Source organism: Ranitomeya imitator, chromosome 2, assembly GCF_032444005.1.
Source record: "Ranitomeya imitator isolate aRanImi1 chromosome 2, aRanImi1.pri, whole genome shotgun sequence".
Lineage (NCBI taxonomy): Eukaryota > Metazoa > Chordata > Amphibia > Anura > Dendrobatidae > Ranitomeya > Ranitomeya imitator.
In genome coordinates this window covers 426,022,266-426,045,551 of record NC_091283.1, presented here as the reverse complement: position 1 = coordinate 426,045,551, position 23,286 = coordinate 426,022,266, and the positions used below count along the sequence as shown (strand labels likewise).

General features: G+C 44.3%; 1 protein-coding gene across 3 annotated transcripts in view; it reads left to right on the top strand.

The window, feature by feature from the left end:
* Window positions 1-11,423, top strand: part of NCOA3 (nuclear receptor coactivator 3) — an 89,158-nt gene extending 77,735 nt beyond the window's left edge. For all 3 annotated transcript variants that reach the window (XM_069750840.1, XM_069750841.1, XM_069750842.1), the window contains exons 11-22: window positions 179-1,047; window positions 1,224-1,359; window positions 2,125-2,313; window positions 2,399-2,632; window positions 2,973-3,096; window positions 3,210-3,381; window positions 3,484-3,786; window positions 4,070-4,174; window positions 4,830-5,052; window positions 5,507-5,672; window positions 8,425-8,563; window positions 9,364-11,423. In XM_069750840.1, coding sequence (XP_069606941.1) covers window positions 179-1,047; window positions 1,224-1,359; window positions 2,125-2,313; window positions 2,399-2,632; window positions 2,973-3,096; window positions 3,210-3,381; window positions 3,484-3,786; window positions 4,070-4,174; window positions 4,830-5,052; window positions 5,507-5,672; window positions 8,425-8,563; window positions 9,364-9,375 — 2,672 coding nt within the window. In that variant the 3' untranslated portion in view covers window positions 9,376-11,423. The remainder of the gene's footprint in view (window positions 1-178; window positions 1,048-1,223; window positions 1,360-2,124; window positions 2,314-2,398; window positions 2,633-2,972; window positions 3,097-3,209; window positions 3,382-3,483; window positions 3,787-4,069; window positions 4,175-4,829; window positions 5,053-5,506; window positions 5,673-8,424; window positions 8,564-9,363) is intronic.
* Window positions 11,424-23,286: the final 11,863 nt, after the last annotated feature.

Genomic DNA, 23,286 nt, shown 5'->3' with positions numbered 1-23,286 from the left:
ATCCTGGACACTTATGGCTTATCAATACGATATGCCACCACCAAGACACCAGTATGTTTCAACACTGTCAATGTGTGTATGGCTGTCTCCTTTCATTTTGTAGATATTCTTGTGTTTACACCACGTGATCATTTTTGGTATCTGTTTTACTAATGATTTTTTTTTTTTTTTTCTGCAGGGATGAATTCTCCCATGGGATCCTCTGGGAACGCCGGCGGAGGCAGCTTCTCTAGCAGTTCGCTCAGCGCCCTCCACGCCATTAGTGAAGGAGTCGGCAGTTCCCTTCTGTCATCCTTGTCTTCCCCTGGTCAGAAAGCGGAGAGTGCCTCCAATATGAACCTACCCCAACAAAGTAAGATGGGGAGCCAGGAGTGCAAGAGTCCTTCTGGGTTATTCTGTGATCAAGCTCAGGTAGAGAGTTCTGTGTGCCAGTCCAGCGGGAGAGACCATCTTGGCGAGAAGGATGTTAAAGAGAACATCATAGAAGGTTCCGATGGGCAGCGTGCACAGGCGGAAAGTAAAGGACACAAAAAGCTTCTGCAGCTGCTTACCTGCTCCACGGAGGAGCGTGGCCACAACACCATGAGCAGCTCCAGTTTAGACTGTAAAGATTCCTCCACCAATGTCACCAGTCCCTCAGGAGTGTCTTCCTCCACCTCCTCTGGTGTCAGCTCCACCTCTAACCTGCATGGCTCCATGCTCCAGGAGAAACATCGTATCCTTCATAAGCTTCTGCAGAATGGAAACTCTGCAGCCGAGGTTGCAAAAATTACCGCAGAAGCCACCGGCAAGGACAACTTCCAGGAGACTGTCGGCTCAGCTCCTTGTACAGAAGCAACGGTGAAGCAGGAACAGCTGAGCCCCAAGAAGAAGGAGAACAATGCACTGCTCCGGTATCTGCTGGACGAGGGCAAGGAGCCACTCGCCAAGGACGTGAAGCCCAAAGTAGAGCCCATGGACAATAAACTTAGCCAGTGCAGCAGCTCCACCGTCCCGAGCTCCAGCCAAGAGAAAGATGTGAAGATAAAGACGGAGCCTGCGGAGGAGGTAGTAGCCGTCTCTAGATCTCACCATAGTTCTAACTTTGTGTTGGTGCTCTCACCCCTCCCAAGTCTAATTTTTCTATTCTTTTGGGGTACTGGGATCAGCGCACTCACCTGATACTTTAAATCTGAGTATATGTAAGTCCGGGAAGACAAGTTTTGTATTTTGTCTTGTTTCAGGTTAGTGGAGACCTGGATCATTTGGATGCTATTCTCGGTGATCTCGCAGGTTCTGACTTCTACAGCAATTCTATGAATTCAAGTACTGGAAACATGGCCCCCAAACCTCCTGTGTTCCAGGACAATCGGCCACTAGGTACACAAGCTGCTTTTTCTAAAAGGGGTTGGTCTTCTGTAAGTGAAGCTTAATCGCGGTGTATTGAAAACTCTGCAGCTTTTGAATAGACCACTTTCAAGAGCTGCGCTTGCTGCCTGTGAACGCTAACTTTTTGTTTCACATCCAGAGGCTGACACATGCACCTCGGGAAAGTCCAGGACAGGGGAGAGACTTGTGCTGCTGTGTTGAGCATAGCAAGAAATTTAGGCCTTGATATATTGTAAGAAACCTGCAGCTGTAGATCAGGACATCCATTTTATTCACTGATATCTGGAAAACATAAAGTTTATTACGTCAATGGGGGTTCTCTGGTGAAAACAGATAATCACTTATCAATAGGATAGGTACCGTAATAAAGTATTGATCGGTGGGCTCTGAATGCTTGGGACTTTTTATGGAGCAGTGCACATGTTGGGCTTCCGCTCTATTTATTCCCTATGGGGCTGTGCTCACCTTTTTTTCAGCAGTTCCGTAGTGAATGGAGCAGCATTTGTGCATGCATACTACCCCTTTCGATTAGAGATGCAATGACCCCCCCCCCCCCTTCATTCTGCCGATTTACAGTGGGTTCCTATGGTCGGACCCAAGTCATCATATAGTTTTTCTTTTCCACCAGGCAACCCCTTTAAGTAACTTTTTTCCAAATGATCAAGCGTCATCTACAGGACAGGCACTTTCATCCACTTGCATCGTTACTCTTATTTTTCTGGATTTCGCTGATTTTGCTATTTTTTTATTTTAAAGGCATGAGGAGTCCACAGAATGTGCAGGTCACACGGCCTACTTTTAATCGGGCAATGTCATTGGACAGCACGATTCCAGGGAACGCCACCCCACCGGTCAGGAATGTCAGTAACTTTCCAATGATGCCAAAGCAGAGTATGATGGGAAGTCCCAGAATGATGGATGCACAGGATGGCTTTGGGCTGATGGGTATGTTGCTAGTAACACTGGTCATTATGGTGGGCTGGTGATTCGCCTCCCTGTGATATTTTATCTCCTCTCTTTGTACTTCTAGGTAATGGTCCTAGCAGGAGTATGGGGCAGCATCCGGCGGGGGAGTGGGCTATGCAGAACCCTGCCGTCAGCCATATGGAGCCCTCCAGCACTGTACCAGTTGGGCGGCAGGGGCCGGAGTACAACACATCCATGCCTAGGCCAGCAATGAGTGGGAACATGGCGGGGCTCCCAGCACGATCGAACAGTATTCCGGCCAGTCGGACGGTTTTGCCCCAGCAGATGATGGCAATGAGTGAGTGTGACCCCTTCTCTGGATATGTTCACAATGTGACTGCTGCATCAGATGTGTGCAATCCAAGTAATGCAATTCATCCTTGGTGTGATGGGGGTGGTTGTGTCCCTGCGTCCCTTAGAATAATCATCCAATTATACTCCTGATTGAGGTACGAAAAATACAAATTCGATCAACCTGTTGAGTGGAAATGAATCTCCATATAAAACTTGAGATCGAGGGTGCAGTATTATGTCCTCCATGGAGCAATACATCTGAGATATTTTTAAGGCCTTTCCTGGTTCTCACGATTTCTGTTCCTTCTTGCCATAAAATTAAGATTTGTACATTTACATTCTAGGATCTAACGAACTAGGGATGGCTATGGGCTCCAACCCGTACGGACAAGCTCCTTCTAACCCTGCTGGTTCCTGGCCGGACAGCATGATGTCTATGGAGCAGGGACCTAATGGACCTCAGAGCAGGTGGGAGCAAATCTATCCTGATCATGCGCATGGCCCAAAATATTATGGTGACCTGCCCTTTTAATTGTATATCGTCCTTGGTTGACTGGGTGTTTGCTTTCTCTTTCTTGTAGGCAGCTTGGCCGGAATACCTTGGATGATCTCCTTTGTCCTCCATCAACTGTGGAAGGACAGACGGATGAGATTGCTCTCCTGGACCAACTACACACCCTCCTGAGCAATACTGACCCCAATGGGCTGGAAGAAATAGACCGGGCCTTGGGTATCCCTGAGCTTGTAAATCAGGTGAGTTTGTCAGGTTTGTGAAGGTGGGGGGGGGGGGGGGGGGTTTGGTCTACAAGAAACCCTGAAGCTAGATGCTCATACTCCATTCTTTCACCTCTACAGGGCCAGGCCTTGGAGCCTCAACCAGACACCTTCCAACGGCAAGACTCCCCGGTGCTGATGGATCAGAAGCCTCCTATGTATGGGCAGCCTTATCCTGGGCAAGGGTCTACAATGCAAGCTGGAGGCTTCAGTAGCATGCAGGGGCAACATGCACCGTTCAATTCAATGATGGGACAAATGGGGCAACAACAAGGCAATTTTCCCCTGCAGGGAATGCACCCGAGGGCTAATCTCATGAGACCCCGGACAAACATCCCAAAACAGCTGAGGATGCAACTCCAGCAGAGGCTCCAAGGCCAGCAGGTAAGCGCTCCCCCTCAACGCTACTGTCTCCTGGGGAATTGGGCAGGCGACCTGCACACCGTCTGTGTCCTCATTGTGTCCTTTTGTTTGAGCGCCTTCTCCATCTTAAATTTTCTCAATATTTGACAAGTATAGAGAATTTTGCTGAACTGTTCCCATATAACGTGTCTTGGGCCGTAACGGCTGCCGCCTCTAGAGTGCGTGAACCTAGAAATACCAGAAGATGCCGTCATGACTTGTTCTATAGGATAGGACGAGCTGCTGACGCGGTATGTATTTTCAGTTCCTGAACCAAAGCCGACAAGCACTAGAAATGAAAGCTGAGAGTATGAACCCTGGTGGAGCGGGTGTTATGAGACCAGTGATGCAAACGCCAGTGGCATCCCAGGTGAGGACGCGGTTACTTTATATACAATATGCAGAAAGTCCATATCCAATCATATCTGTCTGACATTCGTCATGAATCGCCTCACATGCTCGGACTGTTTGATCTAATATGATAGTAGAGGAGCTGCGGAGACACCATCACGTGTTTGTCAACGCAGGCAGTGAATAGCCAGGCCTTTCACCGGGAAGGAACAACCACGGGGAGGTCAATCATCCGTGCCTTTATAGACTTTCTACTAGGCACTGCTCCTGATAGCCAGTTTCCTACTCCACACTGATGAGGGGCAAAAACCCCGAAACAGCTGTCTGTGGATGGATACCATGCTTGGCATAGGTGGTTTTCCTTTATTGGATGTTTTCCTTTATTGGATGCTGCCCTTCCCGTGGTTGTTCCTTCCCGGTGAAAGGCCTGGCTATTCACTGCCTGCGTTGAGAAACACGTGATGGTGTCTCCGCAGCTCCTCTACTTGCATTTGCATATTTGGGGGCAGTGTTCTGGATCACTGCGTTGAGAAACACGTGATGGTGTCTCCGCGGTGTTGGATGTTTTGGTCTCCACGAGGTCAATCATCCGTGCCTTTATAGATGATCTAATATGATGGCAGATTGAAGCACTGCTACTAACTGCAGTTTGCTTGATCTTCTGCTTTTTGCAGCAAGGATTTCTGAACGCTCAGATGGTCGCCCAGCGGAATCGGGAATTGATCAATCATCAAATCCGCCAGCAGCGAATGGCCATGATCATACAGCAACAAGGACAGTCCCAGGGGTTCAGTCCTCCACCCAATGTCACCACGACAGGTGGTATGGAGAATGCTCTTAGTGGACCCCCCATGCCTCAAGCCCCTCCTCAGCAGTTCCCTTATCCACCTAGTTACGGTAAGACATCTTTAAACGCCATTGGCATTTGCTTCAACCGCTTCATCCATTATAACCTGGAATGGCTTCCATAGATCAGATACAAGTGCTTCTCACAAAATCAAAAAGTTCATTTATTTCAGTTCTTCAATACAAAAAGTGAAACTCGTTATATAGTCATTACAGAGTTATCTATTTCAAGTGTTTATTTCTGTTATTGTTGATGATTATGGCTTACAGCCCATGAAAACCCAAAAGTCATTATCTCAGTAAATTAGAATTAACAAAAAACGCCTGCAAAGGCTTCCTGAACATTTTTAAAAAAAAAAGTCCCTTAGTCTGTTTCAGTAGGTTCCACAGGCTCAACTTTTTGATGATATTCTAATTTTGTGAGAAGCACCTGTATAGTGATAACGTAGGCAGCACTTGCCCCTTTCGGTGGGTTGGTTAATGTTCCTGGTCTGTCCTTTTAAAGGAATGAATCAGCAGGCTGATCCCACATTTGGAAGAGTCTCCAGTCCCCCCAACCACATGATGGCATCTAGGATGGCTCCTTCTCAGAACCCGCACTCACAGAGCACACAATTGTACCAGTCTCCAGACATGAAGGGTTGGCCGTCAGGAACCATGGCGAGGCCCGGGTAGGTTCTGGATCTAACAGTACCTCTCTTTCTGTGACACTTTCCATAAGGAGATTGCACCGACCTCACAAGTACTGGTGATATCAGTTATACTTCTCTACCTAGTTCACATCCAATTGTAATCTCCATATTCGTAACTATACAAATCCTCTAATCAAGTCATATCCAGAGCTGCAATTGTAATTCTGTAGGATCTCTCATTTCTACTGCCTCCTGCTGGTTCTGCACCAGTACTCTACTTTGTAAACGGATGCAGAAAAGTTAAATCTTTCACAATTGTCATTCATAAGCTCCGAAAACCTGTTGACTTCTAAATTAACCAGCAGAATTGATATATCTGCACTGGCATAAAAAAGGGTGATGTTAATAACTGGGCGTTGGCGTCGTTGGACGCAGCTAAGGCGTTTGACTCTCTTGAATGGCCCTTCTTGTCCGCTTGCCTACAGAAATATGGTTTTGGAGCCAAATTCCTGAATTGGATTAATATATTATACATGAAACCAAAGGCCCGCATAATAGTAAATGGTTCCATCTCTGAGCCTTTTCTACTATATAGGGGAACCCGTCAAGGGTGTCCCCTTTCCCCAGCCCTATTTGCTCTAGCAATAGAGGCATTGGCAATACGTCTTCGATCCTCCCCCGGTATTGAGGGTATAAAAATAGCGGATCGCACTGATACCATTGGTTTATACGCCGATGACATGATAGTATTCATGGATAACACGGAAGAGACGTTACCGAGGGTGATTGCCACCATAGATAGATTTAGTGGGTTCTCAGGCCTATATATTAACTGGGATAAATCTGCTTTATTGCCTCTCTCTCAGACCCCAGCGTCTAATCTCAGTGCCCTTTCCTCATTGCCTATAGTATCTAACTTTAAGTACTTAGGTATATATATGTCTAAATATAGTGGGTCAGACTTACACCTCAATATTTTTCCTCTGCTGGATTATGCTAAACTGAAATTTACATCTTGGAGCAAGATTCCATTGTCTGTAGCAGGTCGTATTAACCTCATTAAAATGATATTGCTCCCTAAATTTAACTATTGTCTTCAACACAGCGCAGTAACTGTACCGAAGTTCTTCTTTACCAATTTAAACTCTCAGGTTGCTTCATTCATATGGGGAAAAAGTAGGCCTAAGCTTAAATTAACTACTCTGCAGAGATCTAAGCAGGGGGGAGGAGCGGCATTGCCTGATTTTTTTTTTTTTATATTATCTGGCGGGACAGGCGAGGGCACTGAGTAAATGGATGCCTCACAATAACCTCCCTAATTCTGAGAGTCATCTGGTTAGTTCCGTTAGCGCTAAATGTCCATTAGGCCTTTTGGAGTCGGGGAAAATAAGCGCTCCCCGCATGCTACCCATGCTCCGACTGGCACGATCAACCTGGAGGCAGATTAAAAAAGCTATTGGATTTGAGGATATTGTTGCTGAAATGCCTTTATGGGACAATGGTTATTTCCCCATGCTGATGGATCACCCATCTGCAGGTTTTTGGATCTCTCACGGGGTTCTTTCGGTGGGGGATTTATATGATCAAGGGGTCTTTATGTCTTTCGAACAGCTGCAAGCTAAATATGCCTTTCCAAGATCTCAATTTTTCCGTTATTTACAACTTAGAACAGCTATTCAGTCATATACCAGAAATGTGGGAGCAAACCGCAACATCTCATCTTTGCCACTGATAGGCATTCTTAAATCACAGGGACCTCAGGGTCTTATTTCATCCTTATACACATATCTGTTGTCAATGGGAGCGAACTCGGCTATAGACTTGGTTAAGGGCAAGTGGGAGGGACTTATCCCCGATATGCAGAGTGAAGCGTGGGAGGACGTTCTTGACTCTCCCCTTAAAGTATCCCCGTCAATTAATAACAAGATGACCCAATTATATATAATCCATCAGTCATATTTGACCCCAGTGAGACTTTTTCGGATGGGTCGATACTCGACGTCGGAGTGCCTGCGTTGCCACTCATCGGATGCTGACTTCATACACATGATATGGCAGTGCCCAATTATTTTTCAATATTGGAGAGAGGTAACGTCGTTATTGACCTCACTTTTGTCAGTCCCGGTCCCTCTTGAACCCCTGGTCTGTCTGTTTGGAGTTTGGGATGCGGAGGTTTGGGAACATTATGTTGGGATTTTTTTACGAGAGGTACTATTTTTGGCACGAAAGATGTTGGCGTTACGATGGATGGGAAGGTCACCCCCTACACTTAGGTCCTGGGTTGAGCTGGTGAACACAACTGTCTCATATGAACGCACACTCTACCAGAATAGGGGTTGCCCGGGCAAATTCAATAAAATCTGGGATGGGTGGAATGCCTCCCATCTCACTTTGTGATTTAACTGATTGATAAAGATACAGTCTATATGATCTCTTGTTCTGCAGATGTTGCGCAATGGATAGTGTAATGTTACTGCTAAAAGGCGGCGTAGTAATAGCTTTGAAGGCTTAGTTTAGTCTAGTTTAGTTTAGTTTGGTTTGATTATAGTTTAGGAACTCTGCATACTGACAGTTCCATGATTTCACGTATATGTCTTATTCCATATAAATACAAATGATTGATACATATGTATGCTCTAATGTCTTTTTTCTATCTTGCGAATGTAACCGTGCAAGTCAATCACAAAGACAAACGTTTATACTGTATTTTATTGTGATTAATAAATAAACGAATTAAAAAAAAAAAAAAAAGGGTGATGTTAGTATTGTTAATTTGACTGTTTTGTTGCAGTTCTTTCCCCCAGCAGTACGGGCACCAGGCCAGCCCTGGCACATACAACATGATGCACATGAACAGTAACGGCAGTCACATGAGCCAGATGCAGATGAACACTTTACCAATGTCTGGGATGCCGATGGGGCCGGATCAGGTGACTATCCTCTCGGCAGCGTTCAGTACATGCCGAACTTATCTTTGAGTCACTTGTAAAATAGTGCAGATATCAGGGGACACAGCAGATTGGAAGTGAGGCATGTGACTTTCCCACTCCTTACCCCGGTTGCTTAATTTCATCTTGTGATCAACATCCTGCACAAATTGTATAGTCAGTTGCAGAGACATTGAGCCGCCACTAGGGGGAGATTACTGTACGATCTGCAATGGAGAAGTGGTCATAGAGCACCCCCTTGTGGTGCTTCTTATGTAACACTAGCAGTACTTAGTATGGTAGCGCTCTAAATTTAAAGGGATCTTCTCAAGTTTTTAAATTGTTCTCCATCCATGGGATGGACGAGAACATTCTGATCGCTAGGGGCCTGACCACTGGCACTAGCACCAATCCTGAGTGTGAAAAGAGTAGAGGTCGATCGTGTGCATCTACACTCAATTCATTTTTTTTTAATGGAACCGCTGGAGATGGTCCTTCTGAGGCTGGCTGGTCTTTACCACTCACATAAGATTGAATGGAGTGGCAGTGAACTCTATCAATCTGGGCTTTTCAGGTCTTGAGATAAGAGGGTCCCAGTGGTTGGACCCCCAGCAGTGAGGCCGCTTTGAATGAATTTAGGATCCTAATTGGGAGGCACATTTTGCTGGCAGCAGTTTAATAGCTGGAAACCTAACGATGACAGGTTCCCTTTAACTGCCACTCTCCGGTCCTGCTCACATTGTATTGTCTGTTATCACTTTTGGTTTCGCCTTTTTTAATTTTTTTTTCTCTTTTTCTTCTAGAAATACTGTTGACGCCGCCCTGTCCTCACCTGAGGCTGAACTAGAGATGATGAGTGACTGTACGAATGGATGTACTCCTGCTTCAGCCTTACCAAGGACTCTACGTTCCGGACGGTCCTGTCTTTTAGAGCCTGGACTTCACATGACGAGAGGTTGCAGTTGTGCCGGAGAGCCCACTGCATAGGACTTTGGCGGTGATTTTCCTGCAGGAGCCTCTGCGGCCGTTTCATTATTTTATTTTTTCTGTTCTGATAATTTTTTTTTTTTTTAATTCCCAAAGCATCTGGACCGTTCTCTAGAATTCCTGCGACTTTTCATTTGTCTGTAGACTCCTAGAAACCCTTGTGACTTTGGGTGACGTAGGAGGATGACCGTGTTAATCTCGCCGTGCAGTAGATTTGCACTTTACGACTGTTGAAATTCCCAAGATGTTACTTTTTTTCTTCCTTTTTAAATATTTAGAATGCAATAGCTGTGTGGTCCCTACCGTGTGTAAGGACCGCCACCGGGAATTCCGCTCGTCTCTCCCTCCCCCTTATGTAAACTTTTGTATATACGAAGATGAGACCTTATTATTGTATATTTTTATTTTTAGGTCAGTCTGTTTTTAATTTTTTTTCTTTTTTTTGTGGTTCTGAGCTTCTGAAAAGCTGCATATTTAACCCTGTGACTGCCATAGGTATAGAGCGTCTAATGAGATAATTAGCGGCTGCCGTCAGATAAGGACTTATTTTTTGGAGGGAGGTGGGGAGAAATTGTGTTTATTTTCTGGTCCATTCAGGTGAATACAGCGACATCCTTGTGTTTTGTATGTTACAGATTTAAGCTATGTTACATGTCCCTCATCTGCTCCATTTCTACAGTATACTACCAGCGGCCACAGCTTTAGATGGAGATGCACAAGTCTATTCCCTAAGAAAAATCCCCTGTGATCCTGATACTGCTATTCCAGGAGGGAAGTAAGGAGACTTTTTAGCCAAGAGAAGCAATGGAGCCTTTTCCTATGGGATTGAATTGGCATTTTCAATCTAAACCTGATCCAGGTTGCAGTGAATAGATGCCAACACGCAAAGTTGTTAGAAAACTCCGCTATTATTCTTCTATCCACAGCTGTCACATCAGTAAGGCGAGACACCAGTTTGCAGAAAAGGGGTTAAATAGTAAGTGTATTGTAAGTGAATATACACCTGTGGATGAGATCCTGCGCACAGCAATACAATGATCCCTTCTAAAATTGCTGGGAGGTAATACGCTTTCATTCATTGGCAGCAAGCAGGAGCTGATGACCTATGCTGACCCAGTCATATTCACAAGCCTGCCACTGTGACAGCTCTCTAGTAAGAATCCTGTTGTCTATGGAAAGGGTTTGTCTTAGATCATCAGTCTTCAAAATCTCTGCTTGCTTCCAATTAGAAGGTTTTGGAACGTTCTCTATTCTGCTTTATTGACCTAGGACTGCATTGGCCTTTATGAGAGTTATAGTGGATCTAGCAGTGAGGCTGCCATGTCCCCATGAAAACCTATAGTCCAGTTCTACCAATGTCAGCCATCTGTCCTGCTCCCCCTGCTGGAAGAGAGTGTCACTGCCTCAGAGTATCCCACTGAACATTCCTCAGTTTAATCACAGCTCCTGATGTTCTCCAGTATGAGAATTCCTGTTTTTGCTGTGCCACAATCATGGCTGCTCTTTGGGAGTGGCTCAGTCTTCCTTTTGCTCATGTATTGTAGAGATCTCATTCATGTGGCCGCTTTGTGCTGCTTTTTTATTCTTCATGTTTTGTGGGGGGCACTTGTTTATTGAGCAATAATTAATCCGTTCCTCCCGTGCCTTCCCCGACGGACTCTACTCTGCCCCCTCCCCCTCCTGTTTTGTCCTGTACGTGCGGCCAGAGCGACGGTCAGGGTATTGTACTGTCAGTAGAGATGAGCGGCCAGCTTGGGGGTCTCCATGAACTTCTGTGCAACACAAGAATGAGCCTACTACATGTAATAATCTGTACAATTGTATATTTTACATTTCTGTGTAATAAAAGGCTTTGTGTCTGGTTTCCAGTCTACAACATGTCATAGCTGCTGTTTGCGGCAAGTGTGGGATTATGGAAGAGGAGAAACTATGGATGGATCTGCAGCTGGGATCCTGGGTTTTATTGGGTGGAGGGTGGAAGATTTAGGCAAATGTTGCAGTGTAGCTGTACGCTTTTTCTAGAACTGTCTGGATATGATGAGGATCCGTCTACTTACCCTTTTCCATCATATTAATGGTTTTGACAATAACACGTTTCATGACACTTTGCAATAATTGCATTTTTGAATACCATGTGCCAGGAGACTTTCATGTTTTTTTCTAATATTTGGTCATCACTGAGGTTTACCACCCAGAGGCACTGCAGCCTTGGATAATCCAGTTTATAAGCCCAGTTCTGTATAGCGGTGGTCAGACAGCCTTTGCAATAACTGGCAGCTCACGTAAGTGAAATATAGAGCCGATCAGATCTACCAGATCATTTGAGAAATTAGATTAGTCTGGCATGACTTATTTGCTGCAAACCCATGCTGGCTTTGGGTAATTACTGTATTCTTATCCAAGTACTTAAATATATGCTGTTTAATAATTTGTTCAAATATCTTTCCTGTTATAGAAGTAAGGCTCACTGGCTAATCATTTCCTGGCTCCATCTTTCCTTTTTTAAAGAATGGTCACAACACTTGTCCTTCTCCAAACTTCTGGGACTGCTCCTGTTCTCCAGGATTTTTCAAAGATTCTGGTTAGTGGTTCTGCAATTTCCTCTGCTAACTCTTAGGATGTAATTCATCCGGACCAGGAGATTTAAATTAATTTAAATTAGCTAAGTGTGCTCTCATTATCTCTCTGTTTATGGATAGAGTGGATTCTTTTTGTTCCTTCAATAGCACCGTGAATATCAGTTGATGTTACATTTGCTTTCTTAGAACACAGATGCAAAATAGGAATTTAAAAGTTCGGCCTTCTGAAGATCATTTTTGACAACCTCACCCTTTTCTCGGTCTCCCATGACAGCACTACGGAGAGAGGGGATCCGCCCTTCGGGGACAGGAAACCTACAGATAAAAGGGCGGTACCTCTCCCTCGCATCAGTTGGTTTCCTGTCCCTGAACAGGGAACCTCTTTTCGGTGGTACCTGTTAGGAAGACCGATGGACCGGGCGGTCGAGTTCCGGCAGCGAGGAGGCTCCTGCCGCGGCTTGTCCGGCTCCCGAAGCCGCCACCGCTGGAACCGAGGGGTTCTTCAGGGTGGGCGGAGGGAGAATGCCACCGATTACGACGCGAAGAAGGGGCGCTGGATCACCCGGAGCTCCTGTGCCGATAAGCGCACGCTCCGGGTGTACTAAGATGGCCGCCGCTCCGGAAATGCGGCAGGACTTCCGGGTCATCGCCGCGCGCATGCGCGGTAGCTTCTTTTCTCCCTGGAGGACGTGACGCAGGACCGGAAGTGCGGGGAACGCCGGAGGTGGCGCCAAATACAAATAGGGAGATGGTGCACACATAGTTGTCGCACCATCTCCCTGTAAATCATGGAAGACAGCGATCCACAGGAGCTGCAGCCGAGGCAGCAGCACCATAAGAAAACAGACCCTAAGAGCACCAGGAGTGGGTCTAGCAGCCGTTCTACACAGCGCAGCAAGTCTGCTGCGAAGACTAATTCACCTCCTCGGGAACCTTCCATTCCAGACCCAGGGCCCCCTCCAGAACCGGTACCTGCCTGCACGTCCGAATGGTGAGTGATCTTCGTGAATGTATATATTATAATAGGGCTCCCTCTTCTCCCTTAATAGGGAAAGAAGAAGTTGGAGAAAAGGAAAAACAAATCCTGCCCCATCTGTGACAAAGCTTTACCAGTAGCCTGGGACAAAAAGCTTTGTAAATCATGTATCCAGCGTGTGCTATGTGAGGAGACTCCCAACTTTGCATCCGAGCTAAAAAATATCATTAGATCTGAGGTTCAGAATGCTGTATCTTCCTCCAAAAAAGGAAAAGATAAAGTAAAGGAAACAGTACAATCCCACTCTGTCCGATCCTCATCTGAAGACGCAGATTCGGACGATTCTGACTCCTCCCTATCCTCCTCCGAGGATGATTCAGGCCGACATTGTTTTCCACTCGAGGAAGTGGATACCTTAGTGAGAGCCGTTAGGGCTACTATGGGGGTGGAGGAGCCTAAACCTGACAAAACGGCCCAAGACGTAATGTTTGGTGGCTTGGGACAAAAAAAACGGAAAACCTTTCCTCTAAATCCCAATGTCCAATCCCTAATTAAAAAAGAATGGGAGAAACCAGATAGGAGAAACTCTTCGGTGCCTTCCCTTAAAAGGAAGTATCCCTTCGAAGATGACGCATCCATTTCCTGGGATAAGGCGCCAAAGTTGGATGTAGCGGTGGCAAAAGCCTCGAAAAAATTTGCGCTCCCGTTCGAGGACATGGGTACCCTCAGAGACCCTTTAGATAAGAAAGCAGACACATTTCTTAAAGGGGCATGGGAATCGGCTGGGGGTAACTTGAGGCCTACTGTTGCGGCTACCTGCACCTCCAGATCTCTGATGGTGTGGATTGATCAATTAGAGAGTCAAATTAGAGACGGGCTACCCAGGAATAAATTACTGGATTCTATCCCTGCAATTAGAGCAGCAGCAGCATTCCTGGCGGACTCCTCAGCAGACTCCGTACGGTTAACATCTAAGGCCGCTGCTCTCTCCAACGCAGCCAGAAGAACCTTATGGCTCAGAAGCTGGCCTGGAGATCTCCAGACAAAGCTAAAGCTATGTTCTATTCCGTGTGAAGGAAATTTTCTGTTTGGAGAGACCCTGGATGACATCCTCCCAAAAGCAGGAGACAAAAAGGAGTTTCCAAATTTGGGCCCAGCCCCATTCAGGCAGTCCTTTCGGAATCGGAGATTTTTCCGCCGCAGACCCCCCAGGGAGCAGAATAAATGGGAAGAAGGCAGGAGAAGGGATAGAGGTTACCTCTTTGGCAATACCTCTCGCGACAAAAAACCCTCCAAATGACATTGTGCCTACGGTGGGGGGAAGACTCACATCATTCCTTCCCGCCTGGAAGAAAATATCCAACAACACCTGGATTCTAAACATCATACAGTACGGTCTAAAAATAGATTTTATTTCTTTTCCTCCCCGGAAGTACATAGAAACGAAAATAAGATCCTCGGTGGCAGAACAAGCAGCTTTAGAGAGAGAAATTATTTCCCTACTGCAAAAATCTGTGATTCAAGAAATCCTCCCTCAGGAAGTAGGAGAAGGGTTTTTCTCCCCTCTTTTTTTAGTACCAAAACCCGATGGGTCCTTTCGGACCATTATAAATCTAAAAAACCTGAACAAATACGTAAAAAATTACAAATTCAAAATGGAAACAATAAAGTCCACCATAAAAATCCTGTTTTCCGAATTGCTACATGGTCGTGATAGACCTAACCGATGCATATTATCATGTGCCCATCCACAATCAATCTCAAAAATTCCTAAGATTGGCAGTTCCTATAAAAGGACAATTAAGATTTTTCCAGTACAGAGCTCTTCCGTTCGGAATCTCTATAGCTCCCCGAATATTCACAAAAATAATAGCAGAAATGATGGCCCACATAAGGGAACAAAATATATTAATAGTCCCTTACCTAGACGACTTTCTCATCGTAAGCAACTCGGCCCAAAGTTGCAAAGAACAGAGGGACCGGGTAACGACTATTTTGACGGACTTGGGGTGGCTCATAAACTTAAAAAAATCAAAGTTGGAACCCTGTCAAGTACAGGAGTTCCTAGGTCTGACATTATACTCCCGAGTCCAAGAATGCCGACTTCCAAACCCCCAAAAAGACAACATATTAGCCATGATAGCGCAAACTTTTCACCATCCTTCCATGACTCTAAGGAGAGCAATGTCGCTACTAGGCTCTCTGTCCTCATGCCTACCAGCGATACCCTTCGCACAGTTCCACACAAGAGAACTTCAGTGGCACGTACTCTAATGGCAGTCAATACTAAAAGACAACTTGGAAAGTCGAATCACCCTGAATTCCTCAGTTATTCATTCCCTTCGTTGGTGGGCAGAAAGCCAAAACTTATCAAAGGGAGTTCCTTGGGTGACACAATATCCCGAGTAATAACAACCGATGCGAGTCCCACAGGGTGGGGGGCTCACATGGGGGACAGAGTGGCTCAGGGAACCTGGTCAGTTCAGGAGCTATCAGCATCCTCAAACCAAAAAGAACTTTGGGCAGTGCTTCAGGCTCTTCTTTCTTTTCTGACCTATATTCAGGGACATCATGTCCGAATCTTTTCGGACAACAAAGTGACTGTAGCGTATATAAACCACCAGGGAGGAACAAGGTCTCGGGCACTCATGAGTTCTTCAGCCAAAATTTTCAACCTTGCGGAAGAAAATCTACTATCCCTCTCTGCGCTACACATTCAGGGTTCAAACGACGAGAGAGCAGATTACCTGAGTCGATCGCTGTTAAAACAAGGCGAGTGGTCCCTAAACCAATCCATCTACGATCAGATCACAAAAATGTGGGGAGCACCGACAATAGATCTATTCGCCAATTACAAAAACAAAAAGGTGAACAAATTCTGCTCATTGAACCCGGTAGGGAATCCACAGGCTCTAGATGCCTTTATGATTCCGTGGACTCAAAAATTGACTTATGCCTTTCCTCCAACAATTCTGATCCCGGCAGTCATTCAGAAAGTCAGAGAGGACAAAGCGAAAATGATCCTCATAGCCCCGTTCTGGCCAAAAAGGACGTGGTTCTCCTGGCTGAGGATGCTTTCGGTCTCGGACCCATGGGTCCTGCCGAATATACCAGACCTTCTACATCAAGGGCCGATCTTCCACCCACAGGAATCGAACTTACATTTGACAGCCTGGTTTTTGAACGGGGACTATTAAAAGAAAGGGGTTTCTCAGATAACTTAGTCACCACGTTGTTAAAAAGTAGAAAACCCATCACTACTAGAATATATGGGAAAACATGGAAAAAATTTCTGTCAGTCTCCAAAGTAAAAGTCCAAGATGGGCCCTCAATTCCTAAAATACTGGAGTTCCTACAAAAAGGTCTGGAACAGGGGTTGTCGGTTAGTACTCTTAAAGTACAAATAGCAGCTCTAGGAGCACTCTATAATCATAATATTGCGGCCAACCCATGGATAATTAGATTTGTTAAGGCGGTGACAAGATCAAAGCCATTAGTCTCTCAGAAAGTGCCCTCATGGGACTTAAATTTAGTTCTCTCGGCGTTAACGGGTCCTCCATTCGAACCCATAGAGACGATTCCCATTAAAACTTTATCACTTAAAACCATTCTCTTGGTAGCGTTAACATCGGCACGCAGAATAAGTGACATTCAAGCCTTATCCTCTAATCCACCCTTCACTAAAATATTAGATGAGTCACTCTTAGACCTGACCCGGCCTATTTGCCAAAAGTGGCATCAAAATTCCATAGGTCACAAGAAGTCTCCCTGCCATCCTTTTGTCCAAACCCAAAAAATGAGAAAGAGCAGAACTTCCATAATCTAGACGTCAGAAGGTGCCTAATCCAATACTTAGATTCCACCAGAGAGTATAGGAAAGAAGGCTCTCTGTTTGTATGTTTCCAGGGTCCCAGAAAAGGATTTCGGGCATCCAAGGGTACTTTGGCGAGGTGGATAAAGGAGGCAATAGTCTTGGCATATTCATCCTCGGGGAATGAGATCCCAGATGGTATAAGAGCACATTCCACAAGAGCAGTAGCTACCTCATGGGCTGAGAGGTCAGAGGTATCAATAGAGCAAATCTGTAAAGCGGCCACCTGGTCATCACCATCGACCTTTTTTAGACACTATAGATTAAATCTAGCCTCTGTGTCTGACTTAACCTTCGGACGAAGGGTTCTCGAGGCGGTGGTCCCTCCCTAAGCTTAGTCTCTGCAATTCTCTCCGTAGTGCTGTCATGGGAGACCGAGAAAGTCGTAGTTACTCACCGATAACAGTGTTTCTCGGAGCCCATGACAGCACTCGCTTATTCCCTCCCATCACGAGTGCGGTGAGCACCTTTAATTACATATAATTTATATAGTGTATATAGTATGAGTAAAGGCACGGGGTTCCTCTTTTAAGAAATGTTGTAATATGATTTTTTCTCTGTTGTAAACTAACCTGGAGGTCCTCCGATGCTCTGTAAACCAACTGATGCGAGGGAGAGGTACCGCCCTTTTATCTGTAGGTTTCCTGTCCCTGAAGGGCGGATCCCCTCTCTCTGTAGTGCTGTCATGGGCTCCGAGAAACACCGTTATCGGTGAGTAACTACGACTTTCAACCTGTAAAAATCCTATAGCATCTTTAATTTTTTTTTTTTTTTTTTTTGCTTTCGATATACCCTCAAATCTTTTTTTGCTGCTTTTGGTCTCCCTTGCAAGCCTTACCTTGTTACTGGCTTTAGCTCTTCTAACTCTTGCCCTGCATTTCCTGCAAAACGCATTATATTCTTCTTTAGTCATGCCCCCCTCTTTCCATTTGACATAAATTTTCTTTTTTCCTTAAGTGATTAAGACCCTGGTCTGTTTAAATGCTTCTAATTCTGCCTTCTTTTCAGGATTGTTATTGATTGTGCGGCGAGAATTTCATTTAGCGAAATCTCCCTTTTTGCTTGGACATTTATGTTCTTTAGAACAGCCAGCCATTGGACCTTTCCTACCCTCTTTCTGAGTCCATTCTGCCTTTCTGAAGTCAAACCTTAAAGTCTGAGTCCTCGTTGGTCTTTCTCCTCTTGTAATCCAAAATTCAAGGATAGCATGATTGCTGACTCCTAAGTTTCCAGCCACCTTTTACTTCCTCAAGCATTTCCTCCCTGTTGGTAAGAATTGGGGCCAAGAATGCAGATCCTCTTTATTCTCTTTTACCTTTTGAAAGATTAAGTTGTCAGCAAGAGAACATGAATTTTCTGGATCCATTACTTTTGCCTGAAGGAGAGATTCCCAACAAATATCGGGATAGTTAAAATCTCCCATGATCACGGTCATACTTTTTTGAGAACAGAGACATCTGATTTATAAAATAATCTTTACCTATAACCATCTACACGTTTCTTATACCTCTCGGTTCAAATATGAAGAGCAGTTTGCAAAAAAGTGGTCCATAATTTAAGGGTGCCTTCTCCCAACAAAAGTTTTAAGCCCCAAGGGTGGTTTGCACGTTAATGACCGAGCCAATTTTTACAATTCTGACCACTATCCCTTTTATGAGGTTATAACTCTGGAAAGCTTCAACGGATCTTGGCGATTCTGACATTGTTTTCTCATGGCATATTGTACTTCATGATAGTGGTAAAATTTCTTCAATATAATTTGCGTTTTTGTGAAAACAAACAAAAAAAAAAACGGAAATTTGGCGAAAATTTTGCAATTTTCCAACTTTGAATATTTATGCCCTTAAATCAGAGATATGTCATGTTAATTAATAAGTAACATTTCCCACATGTCTACTTTACATCAGCACAATTTTGGAACCAAAAATTTTTTGTTAGGGAGTTATAAGGGTTAAAAGTTGACCAGCAATTTCTCATTTTTACAACACTGATATTTTTTAGGGACCACATCACATTTGAAGTCATTTTGAGGGATTTATATGATAGAAAATGCCCAAGTGTGACACCATTCTAAAAACTGCACCCCTCAAGGTGCTCAAAACCACATTCAAGAAGTTTATTAACCCTTCAGGTGTTTCACAGGAATTTTTGGAATGTTTAAATAAAAATGAACATTTTAACTTTTTTTTCACAAAAAATTTACTTCAGCTCCAATTTGTTTTATTTTCCCAAGGGTAACAGGAGAAAATGGACCCCAAAGGTTGTGCCATTTGTACTGAGTATGCTGATACCCCCACATGTGGGGGTAATCCACTGTTTGGGTGCATGGCAGAGCTCGGAAGGGAAGGAGCGCTGTTTGACTTTTCAATGCAAAATTGACCTGAATTGAGATGGGACACCATGTCATGTTTGGAGAGCCCCTGATAGGCCTAAACATTCAAACCCCCCACAAGTGACACCATTTTGGAAAGTAGACCCCCCTAAGGAACTTAGCTAGCTGTGTTTTGACCGCTTTGAACCCCCAAGTGTTTTACTACAGTTTATAACGCAGTCGTGAAAATAAAATTTTTTCCCACAAATGTTTTTTTTTTTTGCCCCCAAATTTTTATTTTCCCAAGGGTAACCAGAGAAATTGGACCCAATAGTTGTCCAATTTGTCCTGAGTATGCTGATACACTATATGTTGGGGTTACCCCCTGTTTGAGCGCACGGGAGAGCTCGGAAGGGAAGGAGCACTGTTTTACTTTTTCAACGCAGAATTGGCTGGAATTGAGCTCGGACGCCATGTCGCGTTTGGAGAGCCCTGATGTGCCTAAACAGTGGAAACCCCCAATTCTAACTGAAACCCTATCCAAAGCACACCCCTAACCCTAATCCCAACCATAACCCTAACCACACCCCTAACCCTGACACACCCGTAACCCTAATCCCAACCGTAAATGTAATCTAAACCCTAACTTTAGCCCCAACCCTAACTGTAGCCCTAACCCTAGCTCCAACCCTAATGGGAAAATGGAAATAAATACATTTTTTTTAATTTTTTTGTTTCCCTAACTAATGGGGTGATGAAGGGGGGTTTGATTTACTTTTATAACGGGTTTTCTAGCAGATTTTTATGATTGGCAGTCGTCACACACTAAAAGACGCTTTTATTGCAAAAAATATTTTTTGCGTTACCACATTTTGAGACTTTTTTTGTGGGACGAGTTGACGTTTTTATTGGTAACATTTTCGGGCACGTGACCTTTTTTGATCGCTTTTTATTCTGATTTTTGTGAGGCAGAATGACCAAAAAAAAGCTATTCATGAATATCTTTTGGGGGGCATTTATACTGTTCCGCGTTTGGTAAAATGGATAAAGCAGTCTTATTCTTCGGGTCAGTACGATTACAGCGATACCTCATTTATATCTTTTTTTTTTTTTTTTTTTTTTGTTTTGGCACTTTTTATACGATAATTATTTTTTCTATAAAATAGTTTTGTTTTTGCATCGCTTTATTCTGAGGACTGTAACTTTTATTTTTTCGCTGATGATGCTGTATGGTGGCTCGTTGGCGGGACAAGATGACATTTTCAGCGGTACCATGGTTATTTATATCCGTCTTTTTGATCGCGTGTTTTTGCACTTTTTGTTTGGCGGTACAATAATAAAAGCGTTGTTTTTGCCTCGTGGTTTTTTTTTTACGGTGTTCACTGAAGGGGTTAACTGGTGGGAGAGTTTTATAGGTCGGGTTGTTATGGACGCGGTGATACTAAATATGTGTACTTTTATTTTTTTTTTTTATTTTGATAAAGAAATGTATTTATGGGAACAATATATGTATTTTTTTTCTTTTATTTAGGTTTTTTTTTTCCCACATATAAAAACTTTTTTTTATTTTTTTTTTACTTTGTCCCAGGGGGGACATCACTTTATAGTGACAGATCGCTAATCTGACACTTTGCAGAGCACTGTGTCAGATCAGTGATCTGGCGTGCCCTGCTCCTTGCTTACCAGCGCCTGCTCTGGACCCGGAAGTAGCCCCGTGGTCATTTTGGATCCGGAGCCTGCAGGGAGATGACGCTCGGTACAAGGTGAGCACACTGCCTTGTACCGATCGTCTCAGGGAAGCCCGCAGGGAGCCCCCTCCCTGCGCGATGCTTTTCTATGCCCCTGGAACACTGTGATCATGTTTGATCGTGGTGTGACGGGGGTGGTCAGTGACATATATAAATTCCTCATGTATTTGTCTGTGCCTTGTTTTACTTATGTTTAGTGTACTTGTCTATATTTGCCTTGTTCACATGTAAAGCGCCATGGAATAAGTGGCGCTATAAAAATGTATAATATTAATAGCCTAGGAAGAGGCCATGGATACTGCTCCCAAGCCCATAGGCTAAAAACATCAGCTCTCATCTGCCCCAGAAAAGGTGCAATTCTAAGAGGCACTTAGCCTCGCTCTTCCCACTTGCCCTGTAGCAGTGGCAAGTGGGGTAAGAGTTGTGGGGGTTGATATCACCGTCAGGTGACATCAAACCCCGAGTTTAGTAATGGAGAGGCGTCAATAAGACGCCCCCATTACTAACACCATAGTCACATTGTAAGAAAACAGACACCCTGAAAAAAGTCCTTTAATTGAAAGGAAGACAGACTCCTTTTAATAATCTTAATTAAACCATACTTATGACCTCGCCTACTCCCCTGATGCCCTTGCAATCTGTAAAAGAGGTTAAAAAAAAAAAACCTTATTCCTTACCTTTCCTCAGAGATGCTTTTAAATCCATTTGCCCGAAGACAGGTCCAGCGCTGCTACATGTAGATGGCAGGCTGCATGATGCGACCATGCAGCCTGTCATCCCGCAGACACACTGAGCACCGTGTGAACTGCTATTCCCGGTCTGAGGGCACCAAAAGCCTGAGAAAGTTCTCCTGCTCGTGGTGCCATCTGACAGGAAATAGGAGATCATGGCCAATGGACTCGCTTCACCTATGTGATGTCTGTGGAAGCGCCGTGGGAAATTTTCCAACGGTGCTCACACTGACGTCAAAGGTGTACTGAGTTGACTGGCGGTGAACTTTTGGGAACTGTTAGACGGCACCGTGAGTAGGAGAACTATCTCACCTTCACGGTGCCCTCAGACATGGAATAGCAGTACACCCAGAGACACTGAGCACATGGTGATATCAATTCCCTCTCCCCCCCCCCCCCCCTGCAACAGGGCATGTGGGAAGAGTGAGGCCACGTGCCAGAATTGATGCATCTTAGAGATGCGCCTTTTCTGGGGTGGTTGAGAACTGATGGCTTTAGCCTGGTGGGGAAGGGGCCAGTATCCATGGACCCTTACTAGGCTATTAATATCAGCCCGCATCTGTCTACATAGGCTTTGCTGGTTATTATTTATAGGGGGACCCTGCATCATTTTTCTATATAATTGTTAGGCTCCCCCATTTTAATAGCCAGTAAAGGCTAATTATTCAGCTGTGAGCAGATATTAATAGCCTGGGAGGCTCCAAGGGTATTACCCCTTCCTAGGCTATAAACATCTGCCCCCAGCAGTCTGCTTTCCCTCTGCTAGTTATGAGAACTGCACGGGAGCCCACGCCATTTTTTTTTCCAATAAACTTTTAATAATTAACCCCTTCATGACCCAGCCTATTTTGACCTTAAAGACCTTGCCGTTTTTTGCAATTCTGACCAGTGTCCCTTTATGAGGTAATAACTCAGGAACGCTTCAACGGATCCTAGCGGTTCTGAGATTGTTTTTTCGTGACATATTGGGCTTCATGTTAGTGGTAAATTTAGGTCAATAAATTCTGCGTTTATTTGTGATAAAAACGGAAATTTGGCGAAAATTTTGAAAATTTTGCAATTTTCACATTTTGAATTTTTATTCTGTTAAACCAGAGAGATATGTGACACAAAATAGTTAATAAATAACATTTCCCACATGTTTACTTTACATCAGCACAATTTTGGAAACAAAATTTTTTTTTGTTAGGAAGTTATAAGGGTTAAAATTTGACCAGCGATTTGTCATTTTTACAACGAAATTTACAAAACCATTTTTTTTAGGGACCACCTCACATTTGAAGTCAGTTTGAGGGGTCTATATGGCTGAAAATACCCAAAAGTGACACCATTCTAAAAACTGCACCCCTCAAGGTACTCAAAACCACATTCAAGAAGTTTATTAACCCTTCAGGTGCTTCACAGCAGCAGGAGCAACATGGAAGGAAAAAATGAACATTTAACTTTTTAGTCACAAAAATGATCTTTTAGCAACAATTTTTTTATTTTCCCAATGGTAAAAGGAGAAACTGAACCACGAAAGT